This window comes from Pinus tabuliformis, chromosome X (genome assembly GCF_031772625.1).
Source record: "Pinus tabuliformis cultivar Carrire ecotype Pingquan chromosome X, CPIR1, whole genome shotgun sequence".
In the NCBI taxonomy this organism is placed as follows: Eukaryota; Viridiplantae; Streptophyta; class Pinopsida; order Pinales; family Pinaceae; genus Pinus; species Pinus tabuliformis.
This window is the reverse complement of record NC_142308.1, coordinates 294,496,897-294,512,901: the sequence shown is the minus strand read 5'-3', so window position 1 is coordinate 294,512,901 and position 16,005 is coordinate 294,496,897. Positions and strand designations below refer to the sequence as shown.

Sequence of the window (16,005 nt, the reverse complement as noted above, 5' to 3'; positions counted from 1 at the left end):
TCCTTTACATTACATAAATGAACAATTCTTGGATGATACAAATGAAAAGACCTCCTTTCTATATATAGGAGTCTAAGTGGTCATAACATAACCAGAGCCGACATAAGAATAATAATGTAAGGGCACAATAATAACAATAGTGGGCTTCTATGGGGCACAATAGTAATAATATGGGCACTACATGGGTACATCAATATAATAAGTGGGTTGTACTAATAACAATAAGGTGTTACACTAGTAGTATAGGGGCCTAACATGCCCCTCTCCTTCAAAAAGCGTTGTCCTCAACGCTTGAGTAGTTATTGATGCTTCTGTATAAAATTCTTGTCCTCCCATGTGGAATCTTCAGTGGGTAAGTTCTTCCACTTGATGAGATACTCTGAAATTGATCGATTTCATAGCTTTCAGGTTCTTGTTTCTGTGACTGCTCTAGGTTCCAATATGATTTTTCCTTCCTCTTCAATTTCTGGAAATATTGTTTGAATTGGGATCTTTTGCAACTTTTGAATAAGTGGCCATACTTCTTCATCCTTCTTCCATTCATCCCTTGCTTCGTTTATCCAGTCTGGTTGGATAATAGAAATAGCACAAAACAATGCTTCCACATCCTCATCCTTGAAGAGTCTTCCCATTCGGTAAGGTCACCATTTTTTATGTGCATGTAGTATTGCCAACATTTCCTTCTCATAAGTAGCTTGTTTGAGATGTAGCAATAAAAATACCCAATCACCTACATCAAAACATTTTTCACTACAATGTTGATCTACCTGTTGTTTCATTTGATTTTGCACCAAAGTGGCATTATCCTTTAAAATTTGGAGAACTTGTTGTTCATGCTCGATGTGATCTTTCACTGCTTGAACCTTTTTCTTCTTGATATGTCCATCTATCTCTAGAGTTTGAGGAGTGGTAATTTCTTCCAATGCTTTACAAGATATGGTCAGATTCATTTCTTGATGCTCGATGTGATCTTTCACTTCTTGAACATTTTTCTTCATGATATGTCCTTCTATCTTGATAGTTTTAGGAGTGGTAATTTCGACCAATGAATTACAAGATATGGTTGGATTCATTTCTTCTTTCTCAATGTGATCTTTCACTTCTTGCACCTTTTTCTTCTTGATATGTCCTTCTATCTTGAGAGTTTGAGGAGTGGTAATTCTTGCCAATGCTTTACAAGATATGGTATGATTCATTTCTTCTTTCTCTAGGGTGGGGTCCTGGCGTATATATTCTTCTTTTGATGTTTCTTCATCCTTTTCTTCCTCCTCTTCATATTCTATGTAAAATAATTTCTTCTCAGCACACTTATGACCTTTATTGCATTTGCTATCGCAATTGTAAAAAAGCCCTTTTTCTCTTTTTTCTTCCAATTGTTGTGGTGTAACCCTTGTAGGTTGTGGAAGGCTAGGAGAAACAACACTTCCATTTGTATAGTTGTCAGGGGTATGCTTCCTGGTTTCCATAATTTTTCTTTCCACTATGTCACAAAGCCCTTTTACTCTTTCCAATTGTTGCAGTGTTTCTCTAAAGAAGGTGTTGCTCTTTGTATCCTCATAATATGCTATCATTTCCTCTGTGAAAATTGACCACGTAACAAGTTGTTTACGAGAACAAAGCCCTTCATACCATAAAAATTGATCTGGTTCTAAATATGAAGATGAAATACATACCTTTTGTAACAGTGGTACACCATGTAGATCAAGATATTGCTCCATCTGAAGTATCCAATTTATCAGATCCTTGCCATCAAACTTCCTCATCTTGATTTTTCTTGATTTTAGGAGCTCGATCTTGAAACGAATGTAACTCTGTACTTTCAGATATTTAAGTTCTGAAATTATGACCTATGGTAGCCCTCTGTGTCGTCTTTCTAATGCCACTAGTCTGATGCAAATTGGATTCTCCAAGGAAGCGTTATGCATAATATCCCAAGATGACCTAATTATAGACTAGTTCAGTAGAGCGAAATGCTACGATGTGCCATGAGCCACTGTTTCAACATTTGGATCTGAAAGAGATATCAAAGAAGCTACCATTCGTCCCCTTTCTGTACCTTCTGAAAAAATTTCAATCTGATGCTCAGAGAGAAAGTTATGATGATTTTCCTCAGGTCAACTGTTTGGAATGTAATTCAGGATTCTGCAAAAATAACAACTTTCTCGGATCATATCTCTTCAAATATAGCATGAAAAGCTCTGAAATTTAGATCCGAGGTTCAATGTGATTTCTTCTCAAATGGTTTTTTTTGCAACTTCTAAAACGTCGTAGAAAGAAATTTATAGTGAAAATGCCACGATGACCTGTGTGGAGCAGCGAAACCCTGGAATCCAAAGCTCTGATACCAAATGTTATGAAACCAGCCCAAGAAAAAGATAGAAAAGATAGATCAACGCCTTAGAATTCAGCCTCTTCGAGGGGGCAACCTCCTTTACATTACATAAATGAACAATTCTTCGATGATACAAATGAAAAGACCTCCTTTCTATATATAGGAGTCTAAGGGGTCATAACATAATCAGAGCCGACATAACAATAATAATGTAAGGGCACAATAATAACAATAGTGGGCTTCTATGGGGCACAATAGTAATAATATGGGCACTACATGGGTACATCAATATAATAAGTGGGTTGTACTAATAAAAAACAATAAGGGGCTACATTAGTAGTATAGGGGCCTAACAATATTCCTTGGTGAATATTCCTTGCATGCAGAAGGATTTCTTTCCAAGAGAATTGTGTTGTTATTTCTTCTTGTACAGTGAATGAGGCCAATTCACACATTTGGCTTCACTGGACCCTAAGAAAAATTGCACAAAGAAATAGGGGCTTGGAGGACTTGATGAGGATATATACTTGTCTATTCATTCTACGAGCTTCATTGTTTGATTACAGAGAGAGCAGGATAGCTTTTGAGCTGATTCTTTTTGTAACTTGGACAAGATTTCCACCTGTATGATAATACAACGTTGTGGTTCTAGGTTGTTGCTGGTTATATCTTCTATGTTATGTGTGATTGATTTCCCCTTATCAATTATATGTGTTCTTATTGATGTTTCTCAATTCGATTAAGCTTCCACATAATTGTTTGTAGAAGTAGATCAAGTATTTTGCTTTAGTATATTGCATTATCAGGTGATCTACAGGTGGGAATTTCTATAGGAAACACAAATTTAATTATATGGAAGGATAACATGGAGGTGATGCTTGATAAAAACATATTGTTGGAATATGTCAAGAGAGAGATTCCAAAACTAGGATCAACTGATGCAAAAAAGCTATCTGAGTTGAAGAAATATGTATCCAAGGGGAGGAGAATTATCTTAGTGGGAGTGAAAGACATCATTATATTAAATATCGATGTGAAAAAAACTCATTTCCTAATGTGGAAGGCACTGACGGAGCTATTCGAGAAAATTAGTGACCATAAAAAACTTACCCTCAAAGATAAATTTGAAAATATCAAGATGTGAAATAATGGTACTATTATGTAGCATCTCACCAGATTTACACAAGTTTGGGATGAAATTGGAGGGGTTGGTGTGAATGTTGCAGATGATCAGCTGGCGAGCTTATCTCTTCTAGGCATTCCCAAAAGTTTTCATAGCTACAAAGACTCGGTGAATGAGAGGGAGAAATTACTGAATTAGGAAGGCTTATGGTCTTATTTGGTACAAGAAGAGATTTGACAATACCAGAGATGGAAGTACATCCAAGGGAGAGGAAGAAGAAAATTTTTCATTGGTTGGAAACATAAAGAAGGGAAAAGGGAAGATATCTCAAGAAAAACTAGAATCTAGCCAAGGGGGCAAGAAGAAAGATTTTTCCAAACTAAAATGCTTCAATTGTCATGAATTAAGGCACAATGCTATAAAGTTTCCACACAAAAAGTATAGAAAGAAGGAGCATGCAGTAGGAGCAACAGGTGAAGCATTGGCCTCACAATTTGAGTTAGAATTCATCCTGATTACATGCATGGACAACACTCTTATGGGGAGTGTGTGGTTGTCAGACTCAAGTGTCTTGTTCCACATGATAGGGTGTATAGAGTTTTTCACTGACCTAGAGGAGAAAGATGTCTAGATGTATATTGAGATTGGGAATGACGGAAGGTATAATTCTATTCGGATTGGTACAATAACCTTGAACAGGGAGTCAAGATCCCCTCTTTGCCTCAAAGATGTCATGTTTGTTCTAGGCCTGAAGAAGAACCTCATATTTCTATCAATTTTCGTATACTGTGGTTATGCTGTGATCTTGAGTAGTGGTAAAGCCTTTCTAAGGCACGTAACTACTAAACATGTGAAACATATCAGGGTTCGTGTGAAGAACCTATATAAAATTGATGTGGAATATTTTGTTGAATTAAGCAATAAGGCAGAGAATGTGCAAAGTCACGATATTAGTGAACTTTGGCATAAAGGCTTGTGAAATTTGTATCATGGAACCTTAAAAATTATGTAGCAAATAAGCAATGGCATCTTTAAAGGATCACTTGAGTAGCAGGATGTTTGTAAAGGTTCCACTATGCGGAAGTATATAAAATCCACATTGCATGATCGAGACAAACAAAACACATTTAGTCTCAGAGAGATTCCACTCTGATGTTTATGGACCCTTATTGACAACCTCTAGTGCTAGAAATAAGTACAATGTTATTTTTATTAATGATTTCTCAAGGGAAGTGATGGATATTCTTCATGTTGAAGAAGGATGAGATGTTCTCAAGGTTTGTAGTATTAAAAGCACTAGTCAAGGAAGAGATTGACAAGAAAGTGAAGGCTCTCAGGATTGACAGTGGAGGTGAGTATGTTTCAAATGAATTCAATGATTTCTATGTGAAAGAAGGCATTCAAAGAGAGATGAAAACACCCCAAAACCCATATCAACCACTAAAAGGAAGAACTTTTAGCAAACATTTTTGCAGAAGCCCCTATAAAAATATCCCAAACATCTCTTTGTAGTGAAGGTCACTTGGAGAGGTGGGCAAGTGATCTTTTTAACTAATTTTTTTTAATAGTGGGTCTAAAACATACAAATGCACCGATGCTTTACAATCCATTCAAGCACCGATGTTGAAAATAGTATGGTGCACCATAAATTTTTTTATTTTTACAAAATAAAAAACACGGTGCGCTACGTAACGTAATGCACTGGTGCTTGAATAATTGATAGCATTGATGCCCTTTACATAGTAAAATGTCTTAGTGCACACCAGTAAGGAACACTGCTATAATTTTAAATTTCAGAGAAATGTGATGTTATTTTCCAATGAAACCCTGATGCGATACGCTTAATAACATCACTCAGGCCATCTTCTAAAGAGCGTTGCTAGGTGAATTTTAAATTTTAAAAAAATGGTTGTGTTATAGTAAAACCACAAAATTGGTGTGGTACTACTAGCGAAATGTCCCTGGGCATCTCAAGAAGATCATTGTGGCATTTTTTAATTCAAAAAAGCGGCGATTTTTGATATATCCCTCACCGTTGCAATTTTCAAATGCATAAGAGGAGGGTTAAATAAGAAAAAAAACCCTCCCAACCGTAATTTTCATTTTTACAATGTATAGTGCAAGAGAGTTTTGAAGCATCAGTGCCACTCTTGCCACATGCAAGTTCTCTCACGCCAGCGCTTCTCTTTCTCACAATCCTTTCGTACCATGCTCACCTCTTTAGTTTTCAATTTTTTCAAAGCTTCCTAATTTTTTTTCTCAATTTCATTTCCACAAGCATCCTCGATGACAAAATTTCCAGGTAATTCATATGCTTCTTTTTAATTTAATATTTTATGGGATTATAATTGTAAATTAGGGTAGTTTTTCCACTGCTTTTCAAATTGTTTTCACTACAAGGTGCATTCGATATGTTCGGCTCGCACCAATAGCAGTGTGCCCTATAAGCCCCAAGGGTTAGCTCAATCGGTCAAGTCGGGGCCTCGCCAATGGGAGGTCACAGGGTCGAAACCCGAAAGCTCTTGGGGTTAGGTCTGTGGTGACCGAGGGGTGGACCCCCTTCGGGTGGGGTCCACCCAGATTTCTCGAACCTGGAGTAGCGGATCAACTGAACAAGGTCCGTGAACCAGCTGGAAAAAAAAAAAAAAAAAAGCAGTGTGCGCTATAAATTTAGATGATACACAACATATCAATGCATGAACATAACATATCATCATTGTTGCAGTGTGTTTTGTAAACTGAAACACATTGTGATTGATGCGACAAATTGTACATCGATATGTCACGCTCGGTGCATTTATATTTACCAAATGAACCATAAACATAATATTTAAAAATATAGCCATAAATTGGTGTGCTTGATAACTTCAACGTTTCATACCGATGCGAAAATGTTATCCGTGTCCATAGGTGCACAAGTTTTCTGCACCTATATCAAAAGTTAAAATTGTGAACCAACAACAGTGCATCATACTTATGTGTGCACCGTTAGTGGTGCAGTTTTATTTGAACACAAACCCATGTTGGTGCATGACTGTGTTTTGTGTGTATCACTAATTTTTATTTTCTGTTCAATAATTGAAAGTTATGTTTCCATATTTATACATATATGTTTCATTTAATAAAAAAAATATATTTTATCTATGAAGATTATGTATTTTATATGTCAGTCATGTAGCAGAGACGTAAAGAGAGAGAGCAACCATCAGCAGAGGGAGAAATAATAGGAGTAGGAGCAATAGGCGGACTCATACAATATGATCTAAACATGGAAACAAGAGAGAGGGAGAGGGATATATACCCTCACCTTGTTACTACAGCAACTCGAGCACTCTTCAGGAATGTAGGTTACCATAAAAACTCTTGTAAAATGAAGGTTGTTGAAGAATCAAATATTATTAATTCTTATATTTATATTATGTGTTGAATATTCTTGTAATTCTTAACTATAAGAATATTTTGTGTGTAGTTTTCTTCCGGAGTTCTTGCATCCATAATTGTTTGAATCGACATTTTGAGCCATCCACCATGGCTCATCATTAGGATAATTAAGTCCAAATATTATAAAACAATTATGGCAGGGTCGTCTTCCATTCCCATTACATCTCTTAACTCTATTTATTCATTCTGATGAGATTTGTCTTACACACTTACTAATCTATCTTGATGATGAGCCACGGTGGATGGCTTGAAACGTTGATTCAAACAATTATGGATGTAAGAACTCCAGAAGAAAACTACACACAAAGTACTAATCGCAGAAGCCTCAAAACAATAATTATAAGAATATTACATGAATTAATTTTTAATTCTTTTATTTAGAAGAATTTATATTCTTCTATATAAATAAATCATACCTCCAAGTTGGTATATTTTATGACTTTTAGAAATAATGAGTAATAGTTTTAGAGAAGCTATGGATAAGTGATATTTTGTTCATAAGGCAAAAGAAAATCTACCTTGAAAAGAAATGCATGAGAGATTTATGGATGATTTATTAAGTGATTGTAGAATTTAGAAAAATATGATTTATAAAGTGATTTATGGATAATTTATGGAGTGATTTTAAGATTTAGGAAAAATATTATTTATGGAGTGGTCTATGGGTGATTTATGGAATGATTTAAGGATTTAGAAAAACTATTTCATTTTCTGAATTCTACTTATTGTAAGCCTATGGAAAAACATGAGAAGTAATGACAAAATACATGTAGAATGGAGCCAAGAGAAAATGAGGGATTTCAAGCAAGCATTAAAATATAAGTAACGATGCTATTTGAGAATTATTGTGTTTTCATATGGTGCATGAAGAAATAAGAACTAAATTTATTTTCTTTAAAAAATTCATATGATAAAGAGTTGAGATTGTTTTCTTCGTAAAACCTCTATGGACTTCCATGCATAGATGAGTAATTTCTTTTCTCATTTTATTCTTAAAAAATTTCATGTGCATTGAATTCTTAAAATATTTTGATGGCTAAATAGTTATGTGAATTAAATGACTTATTACAAAATAGGATCCAAACATGTCTTCGTATATCCCAAATTGTGATAGATGTGTAAAATCGAAATAGGTTTTTGTAAATGAGTGTGTTCTCACAAGAAGCCTGTTGCATATTTGAAAAATTTGTTTCCAACATCTCAAAAACCATGTCTAGAGTTGAAGGAAAGAACAAAAAATTAAGTAATATTTAAATTCAGAAAAATAGGTTGCAAAGATTCATTCGAATATTCTTAACTATTACACCTCTGTAAAAACTTAGAGGTTTTTTTTAATGAACCCATTCCCAACAAAAAGCGCTTTTTATTTTCAAAAGTTCATTTCCAACTGTTTGGAAATTGTGCCCAAAGGTGATGACTAAAATAAGAAAAACAGTGTTGCCATTTGATTTGTCAATGCAATAAGAATAGTTTTTATGTGCATATAGAGATAAATATTGTGTTGATGTCCTTGAAAAGAAACAAATTAATTGCATGAACAAAAAAGTAACAATTAAGTGTGATATTTCTTAAAAATAAATAAGTTATTTGCATGCACAAAAACAAAATAATTATGTTGATATTTCTTGAAAAGAAGTTATTCACATGCACAAAAATAAACAATTATATTGATATTTCTTGAAAAGAGGTAAGTTATTCACATGCACAAAAATAGAACAATTATGTTAGTTATTCTAGAATAGGAATTAAGTTATTTCATTTAAAATATTATCAAGGATGTTCTCATGATGCATATGCATTAAATTTTTAAAGATAGATATTGGACTCTTAAAGAGAATATGTGTTTTTGTGCATATGAATAATATCTAATATATTTGATCTATTGGAAATGAATACGTGAGTAACTTTTTTGAGAAAGAGTTCATATAAAACCTTTGCATAAAAGGCCACGGGTTGTGTTATCTGAGAATGATTTGTTATTCATGCTATTTCTTGATGAAATAAGACAAATTTGTCTGATGTGTGAAATGATAGGAAATTTTTTTTATTGCATGCATAACAGCTAGTGGGTTAGCTAACTTTTGGAAAAAGAATAATTATTGTGTTAAATTTCTTGGAAAATAAATATATATATTTGTATGTATGGAAGTATTTGTTGTGTTGGAACTTTTCAAAAAGAAGAGAATTGAAAAACATGTCCTTGTATATATTATGGAATTGGATTCTTGGAGAGGAAAATGGGTAAACATATGCTTTATTGTGTTAATATTATTTTGGAAGATTCTTTAGAGAAACATATACACTTGCATGCATGGAAAAATATAGTTTTGGTATTGGATTTATGGCAAAAGAGAAGGTGCCATCGTATAATATTGATTGCATGAACCTTCTTTTGGGAACAATAATATGCATTTTGACACAGAAAAATATTATCTATGTTATTAGATTTCTTTTGGGAGAAGATTATGTACAATTATTGGGCTAGACCTTTTGGTAAGTGGAAGTTGTTTCTTTGTAGACATGAAATAATAAATGTTATGTGTTTGATATCTCGGAAAAGAAATGTGTTTATCTTTCCATGAAATATTTAGTTAGTTTCCTTTGGAAACAAATATATGTTACAAATGCAAGAAGAATAAGCTATCATGTTATTTTATGTTGATGAGGACAAGTAGTTGCATGCATGAAATTATAAGTATTATGTTAACTATGTTTGAAATATAGCTTGAATTTTATATGTAACAACCATTATAAATAGGTCATGTGGAAAACATGTTTTTGCAAAAGAACATGTATTCACATGCATAAGTATAGAATCTATTGCATTAATATTTTTGGAAATGAAAACATAATAGTAGGCGTAAATAAAATTTCTTGTTGGGTTAGGTCTCTTGAAATATTGTTCTGCATTTGCATGCACAAGAGCAATATCTTGCATGCGCGATTATGTAGTGTTTTCTTGGGAAGGTGACGCTTCATAGTGATTTTCTTGTTACTAATGCATGTGCAGTGATGCTAAAGAATTTATTTCTTTACATTATGTTTATGATTTATGCATGAACATAAATAGATGTTGAAGCATCACTAATAAATATTGATTATTAGTTAATTAATATTTTATGTTTTATCTAATCATGATATCAAGTGTTTTGATGACAACAACATCATGAAAGGATGGTGACATGGGCAAAGGATACTACAAATTTAGCATTATGCAAGATAATTATTTGTTGGTCCATGCAGATTTAGAATGCCAATTATCGGATGATCCACTAATGGGAAGAACCAAGTTGCAAATACTTAATGTTCACAGCTTCACGGGTAAATGATATCATGATGTTTGTAATAGCCTGTCGCTAGTTATGCTTCAATTCAAATAATAAATCTTTGTATGATTTTAAAAAAATGGTTAAGGGATGAACTCTATTACAAGCCATTGAGAGAGGGGTGAACACCCTCATCAGCTTTAATAATAAAATTAAACGTTTGTTGTTTTTCACCCTAGGGGGTTTTAGGGTATATCGGTGTCTAATGGTCTGATTTCTTGTTGAGTCTTCCTTACATGACGTAATGGTTATGTTATCAAGAATTTGATTAACTAAATGAGTTAAAATAATCATGGAATTGTTACAATGTTACATTCAGAAGTTTAAGTTAATATTCTACAACAAAAGTAGTAAATGGTTGTGTAACTCACTATGTTTTTGCTATTTATTTATCTATGTAATGATGATGGTTATTCTAATGGTCATGGAGGGAATATAGAAAGTAATTCAGAAAGTTACACGTTGGTAAATGCTAAAAAAAAATAATTCTTAACTCCATGGATTTTCTTTCAAGGTTATTGGAGGATGTTACAAATAATAAGCCTTTATCAACTATACATTGACCATAATAAACCATAGTCTACCATATGTTGACCATAATCAACCACAATCAACCTTAGTGAGCCATAGTCAACCATGGTACACTATAGAGATTTTTGTCAATCACGGTCAACTAAGTGCAAACATGGTCAAAACATGTTCAATAATGGTCCACTTGGTCAACATGGTTAATCATGGTCAATCCATGGATAACGTGGTTGAACATGGTCAATCATAGTCATCATGGACATCATGGTAGCCATTTCCAACCACAATCATTTATTGGTATATGCTGACAACCTTGATCAACCATGTATGCCCATAATGAATCATTCTCAAGCAATCTCAACTTTGGTCAAGTATGGTCAAACAAACACAACCATGGTTATAGATGGTCAAACATTGTCACTCATTGTGAGCCATTATTACCATAGATAACCTTAGTTAGCCATAGTCAAACATATTCAACCATGGTAAACCTTGGTGAACTATTATCAACCATGGTAATTTCTAGTCAACCATAGTCAATCATGAACAATCACTCTCAATCTATGCTCTACCATGCTCACTATGGCCAACCATGGTTAGAATGGTCGAACAACGTCAGCTAACATCTCCATGGTTGCATATTGTCAACCATGGCCATCAATTCTCAACACACGCAACCATAATATTTCAAAACAATCTATGGGCTACCATGTTCACCCATTGTCAAACCATGGTCATCATCTTTAACCATAGTGAACCATAATGAATCATAACATATTATACTCTAACTATAGTTTGATGTGAACAAGCATTGCCATCCATATATAGTCAAGTATATGTTGCCCATAACAAACCCTTCTCAACTATTACTTGAATAGATTTAACCATAGTCAACCATTGTCTACTAATCCTTCCCTTGCAGGCTGGTTGTATACTAACACAAGCACATTAATAAATGTTGTTGATATATATTATTATTTTCATATATGTATTGACATATATAAAGTAGAAAATAATAAGAATAAATAAGTGTATATCAACTATATTTATTATTAATATAATTGTACAATGAATAATTTATATTTAAATTACTCACTTCCGATTAATAATAGATTTCCAATATTCCTTTAAATAAAAAAACAAAAAAAAATTGATATCCAATTTTTATTTTAAAAAAATAAAAAATTCATAATATAATTGTACAATGAATAATTTATATTTAAATTACTCACTTCCGATTAATAATAGATTTCCAATATTCCTTTAAATAAAAAAACAAAAAAAATATTGATATCCAATTTTTATTTTAAAAAAATAAAAAATTCATATGCATAATCGATTTTTCTACTCTAGTTTGAATCCGTGGTCAGTTAATGATCCGTAACGCCATCGACTTGTATGATGAGCCTGGCTAGCGAAAGCCTATACTTAAGGGCAGACTCTCGTTTTCCTTGACCACGAGAAAATAGACACGACAACGACTCTAGAAAGATCAATTTTATATGCAAGTGGCAAAAGAGTACCAGAATCCAGACTAGTCTCGAGTCGCAGCAAAATCTTTTTGACTTGTCGATAGCGTTACTTGTTTGTACCGTTTACAGAACGACAGTCGACGAAATTTTAAAGTGATTCTGTCTTTCTTTACCCGTGAGTATGTGATAAAAGAGATAAGATTCACAGCTTAGCTGCCAACAGAAAAGTGCCGTGAGATATGTGAATGGAGCCGTCTTTCACGGTCGTGAATTGATCACCCAACATATCCCAACTGCACACACGGTGTATATAAGCAGCCACAACGATTTTTTACCAAACACTTTGTCGTTCGAAGGCACTGGCAATGGCGGAAGGCACAGTACATTTTGGAGAAAGCATATGGATTTCATTTGGGATCTGTAAACCCCAAGAGGGTCGCCACATTGACGACATGGTGACGGAGCTAGTGGGAGCCGTTGCCTCCATTGACGGGTGTGACAGCAGCAGCAGTCTATCAGATCTTAGCATGACCATCGTCAAGAGTATTCGTGGGAAATGGGTGCGTTTTCTTGTCTTTCTTTATTATATTTTATGGTCATTTCCCACGACAATAATTAATTCTCTTCAACGCAGGCTGCGGTGTTTCCAGAGAGAAAGGGTAGGCAATATGCAAATCAATGGATAAATCTTCCAGAGGTAACCAACCAACTAAAAACATACAACTATTCAGTTGAGAGCTTCTGTTTACCTTCGCTCATCTATTTAGTTCACCGATTAATGATTTGTTGATTGTAGGCTGCCTCATTCACGAAGGGGTTATCTTCGGCTGTTCGAATGGTGGACTACGGATGGTTTGAATTGAGCTGCGAAGAGAGCAAACAGAACTCCCCTGTTGGGAAAAAACGAATTGGAGACGTGGTTGGTGTACGAAGAATATATTCGGGAGGTAAAATTCAGGACAAACTGGCTTACTCTTGCCTTGCTATATTAAAGTCATATTTCACAAAGATGGAGGTTTTGCATTCTTACACATTCTATAACTCCTTGGATGGTAACTGTATTATAGTATTAGGGTTGTGGGAAAACTTAGATGCAGCATATATTGCGATGAATAACCCGAATGGATTTCCTTCGGAACCATTTTGGAAAAGTTTAGGAGCGAAAAAGCTAAGTATGAGGTCTGCCAGGCGGTATATGAGACAGAGAAAGACAGAATAATTAGATCTGTTTGATTCTTCCTGTGGTTGTCCTCGTCTGATTTTCGTGTGTGGGATTCGCTGTCTACACTTCTTAGTCCAGTCACCAAAAAATTAAAATTACTGGCGACACTTTGCTATCCCAAAACTCAGATTGCGCTTTATACATAGGTATTAAGTGCACACTTGGTTAAATTTTGCAGACATGAATAACAATTCCAGCAGTGTTGTAAATTATAACACCTGCCGAATACAAATTTGAACAGGAGGCAGTTGCATGTCGGTCATGAATATCTACTCAAACTTATTTAATGTATCCCACAACCCTTCGAACAGTTCTTAAAGAGCAGTGTAATGCACAATTTATTGGTCTAAATTTCAGCAAAATTTAGTTTTCCAGATGACCTAAATAAATTTTATAAAAGTTGAAAAGAATGTTATAATAACTGTTGTACTTACTCCTTATGCCAGGAAAACATATGTAGAAACTTCAAAAGAAGACTTGTAACAATATATTGAATTATTTATTAATGGGACTAGAGTCCTAGTTTCTGACCAATTATTTAGATGATCTTAGCTCAGATTCACATTGTATTTATATACATATAATGAGAGGAAAACTTCATTGGAAACCAGTCTATGCGTGTTTTTCATATACTAATTTTTAAATTGATTTAGATTGATTTATAGTTATTGATATGTATAAAGTTAGCGAATTCTTTTTTTAATTTCTAATTTGTCCACCTGCTTGAAGAGTTTACATTTAGGTTTAAATTTTCCAATCAGTTAAAATGAAGCTAAAATATGGTTGTATTAAAACATTTACATCATCATATATTAAATGGCTTAAATATACATTATCATGATATATTACATGTATAAAACTTATATAATGCCTACTACAGATAATTGTTATATTGAAAAATATTGAAAAATGTTTTTTATACTTTATGTAAAGTAAATAATTATATTTGTATTTTAAATAATTTTAAACAAATATAATATTTACAAAGGAGGTGTTTTTATTTTTAAATTAACATGAATTTAATTTTTTTAATTTATTAAAGGTAATGGATCATTTTACTAACTAAAATTTTCTTACATATCAATGAATATTATAAATAATAATGAGGAACTTATCATGGAACCTAAAAAAACTATGTAATCCAAAGTAACTTCAAACTTTTTGTAATACACTACAACATTTATAAACATTTCACCACGTCACTCATTAAGGCATAAGTTTACATATAGAAATAAGTGCATATGTATATATGCTTATGCAGAAAAAAGAATACATATATCCATTTACATATGTGAGCTAAATAACACATAATATTTGAACAACAATCAACATACAAAGATACACAACCTAGCTAAAAGTGAAACATAAAAAAAACATAAGACGACATCATTTCCAAATTCATAAATGAAATAGGTTGATATTTCTTGGTTTTAATATTGTGCTCACTAAGATCAAGGCACCCATGTTCTCATAGTGAGTCACTTGAGGTTCACAATAACCAATTATGAATTTTTATCAATAATTATTAGGTGGATAGTAAGCATTTAACCTGCACGAAATATTAATCAATGATTGAGATTTATCTTCAAACTAGTTATGTCTTTTTATCAGTTTAATTAAATTAATTAATTAAAAAATTGTTATATGAACAAATGTCATATGAAATGAGATTGTTTTTTGGGCACGTAGTATTGATAAGCCATAGTAATGACTCATGAGATTATAACAATGCCTATTCAGAAATTAAGAATCTCCACGATAAAGTAGGGATAAATATATTTAATTGAATTTTAATATCTAAATTAAAATTAAAATTAAGCTTGTTATTTGTTTATTTCTAATGTTTTTGAAAAAGAATAATAATAGTAATAGTAATTTATTTTTTATATTAATTTTCTCTCTTTTATAGTTAGATTCTTTTAATATGACATTGTGATTTATAATTTCTCCATTCCACATACAAAACAAGCATATGTAAAATAAACAATTCAATAATGTGAAACTTTTCCAAACTATAAATGCATATCATATACTTTGTAGGTATTCCTTCAAATCAAGAGTAAGGAGGGTTTACTTATTGCTTGAAATTAAAAATAGAGAAAATGTTTACTTACTCATTATTAAAGGAAAGTAAAACATAACAAAATTATTAGCAATGTTAACTTTCAATTGATGGAAAAATTATCACATCAATTAGATAACTCACTTTCATTTAAACTAAATATTTCCATATAAAAATATATATTATAGTTATTTTATTTTTTAAATATAATTACCTTTTAAGTTATTTATAAAAAGTTTACAGTTAATCAAATTCACATTTAATTAGAATTATATTACATATTTAAATTACCAAGAAATAAGAAATAAATATGTATCACTATAATATGACATTGAAAATAAATATAAATAAGGAGGATCATACAAGAGATAAATTACCTAAGTCATAAAAAACTTTAGAACAAAAGAGTTCTTATTTTATTAAAAAATAATGAATGATCTTCATCTTGGAACTATGGAAGTTACAAGGGTTTTACATACACCTTAAATTAAATTTGATT

General features: G+C 32.6%; 1 protein-coding gene across 1 annotated transcript; it reads left to right on the top strand.

Annotated features, from left to right (window-relative positions):
- The first annotated feature begins 12,579 nt into the window (after positions 1–12,579).
- On the top strand, positions 12,580–13,637 carry LOC149139558 (uncharacterized). The gene is made up of 3 exons (XM_089446221.1): positions 12,580–12,782; positions 12,857–12,919; positions 13,019–13,637. Exons 1-3 carry the CDS (start codon positions 12,588–12,590, stop codon positions 13,439–13,441), a joined length of 681 nt encoding a protein of 226 aa, XP_089302347.1. The 5' UTR covers positions 12,580–12,587; the 3' UTR covers positions 13,442–13,637.
- The last annotated feature ends 2,368 nt before the right edge of the window (positions 13,638–16,005 follow it).

What these genes read in the sequence shown, in the direction of transcription:
- LOC149139558 (XM_089446221.1), top strand. Translation starts at nt 12,588, where the DNA reads ATGGCGGAAGGCACAGTACATTTTGGAGAAAGCATATGGATTTCATTT. An exon ending in AGAGTATTCGTGGGAAATGG is followed by an intron (nt 12,783 to 12,856) that starts GTGCGTTTTCTT and finishes TCTTCAACGCAG; the next exon opens with GCTGCGGTGTTTCCAGAGAG. An exon ending in AATGGATAAATCTTCCAGAG is followed by an intron (nt 12,920 to 13,018) that starts GTAACCAACCAA and finishes TGTTGATTGTAG; the next exon opens with GCTGCCTCATTCACGAAGGG.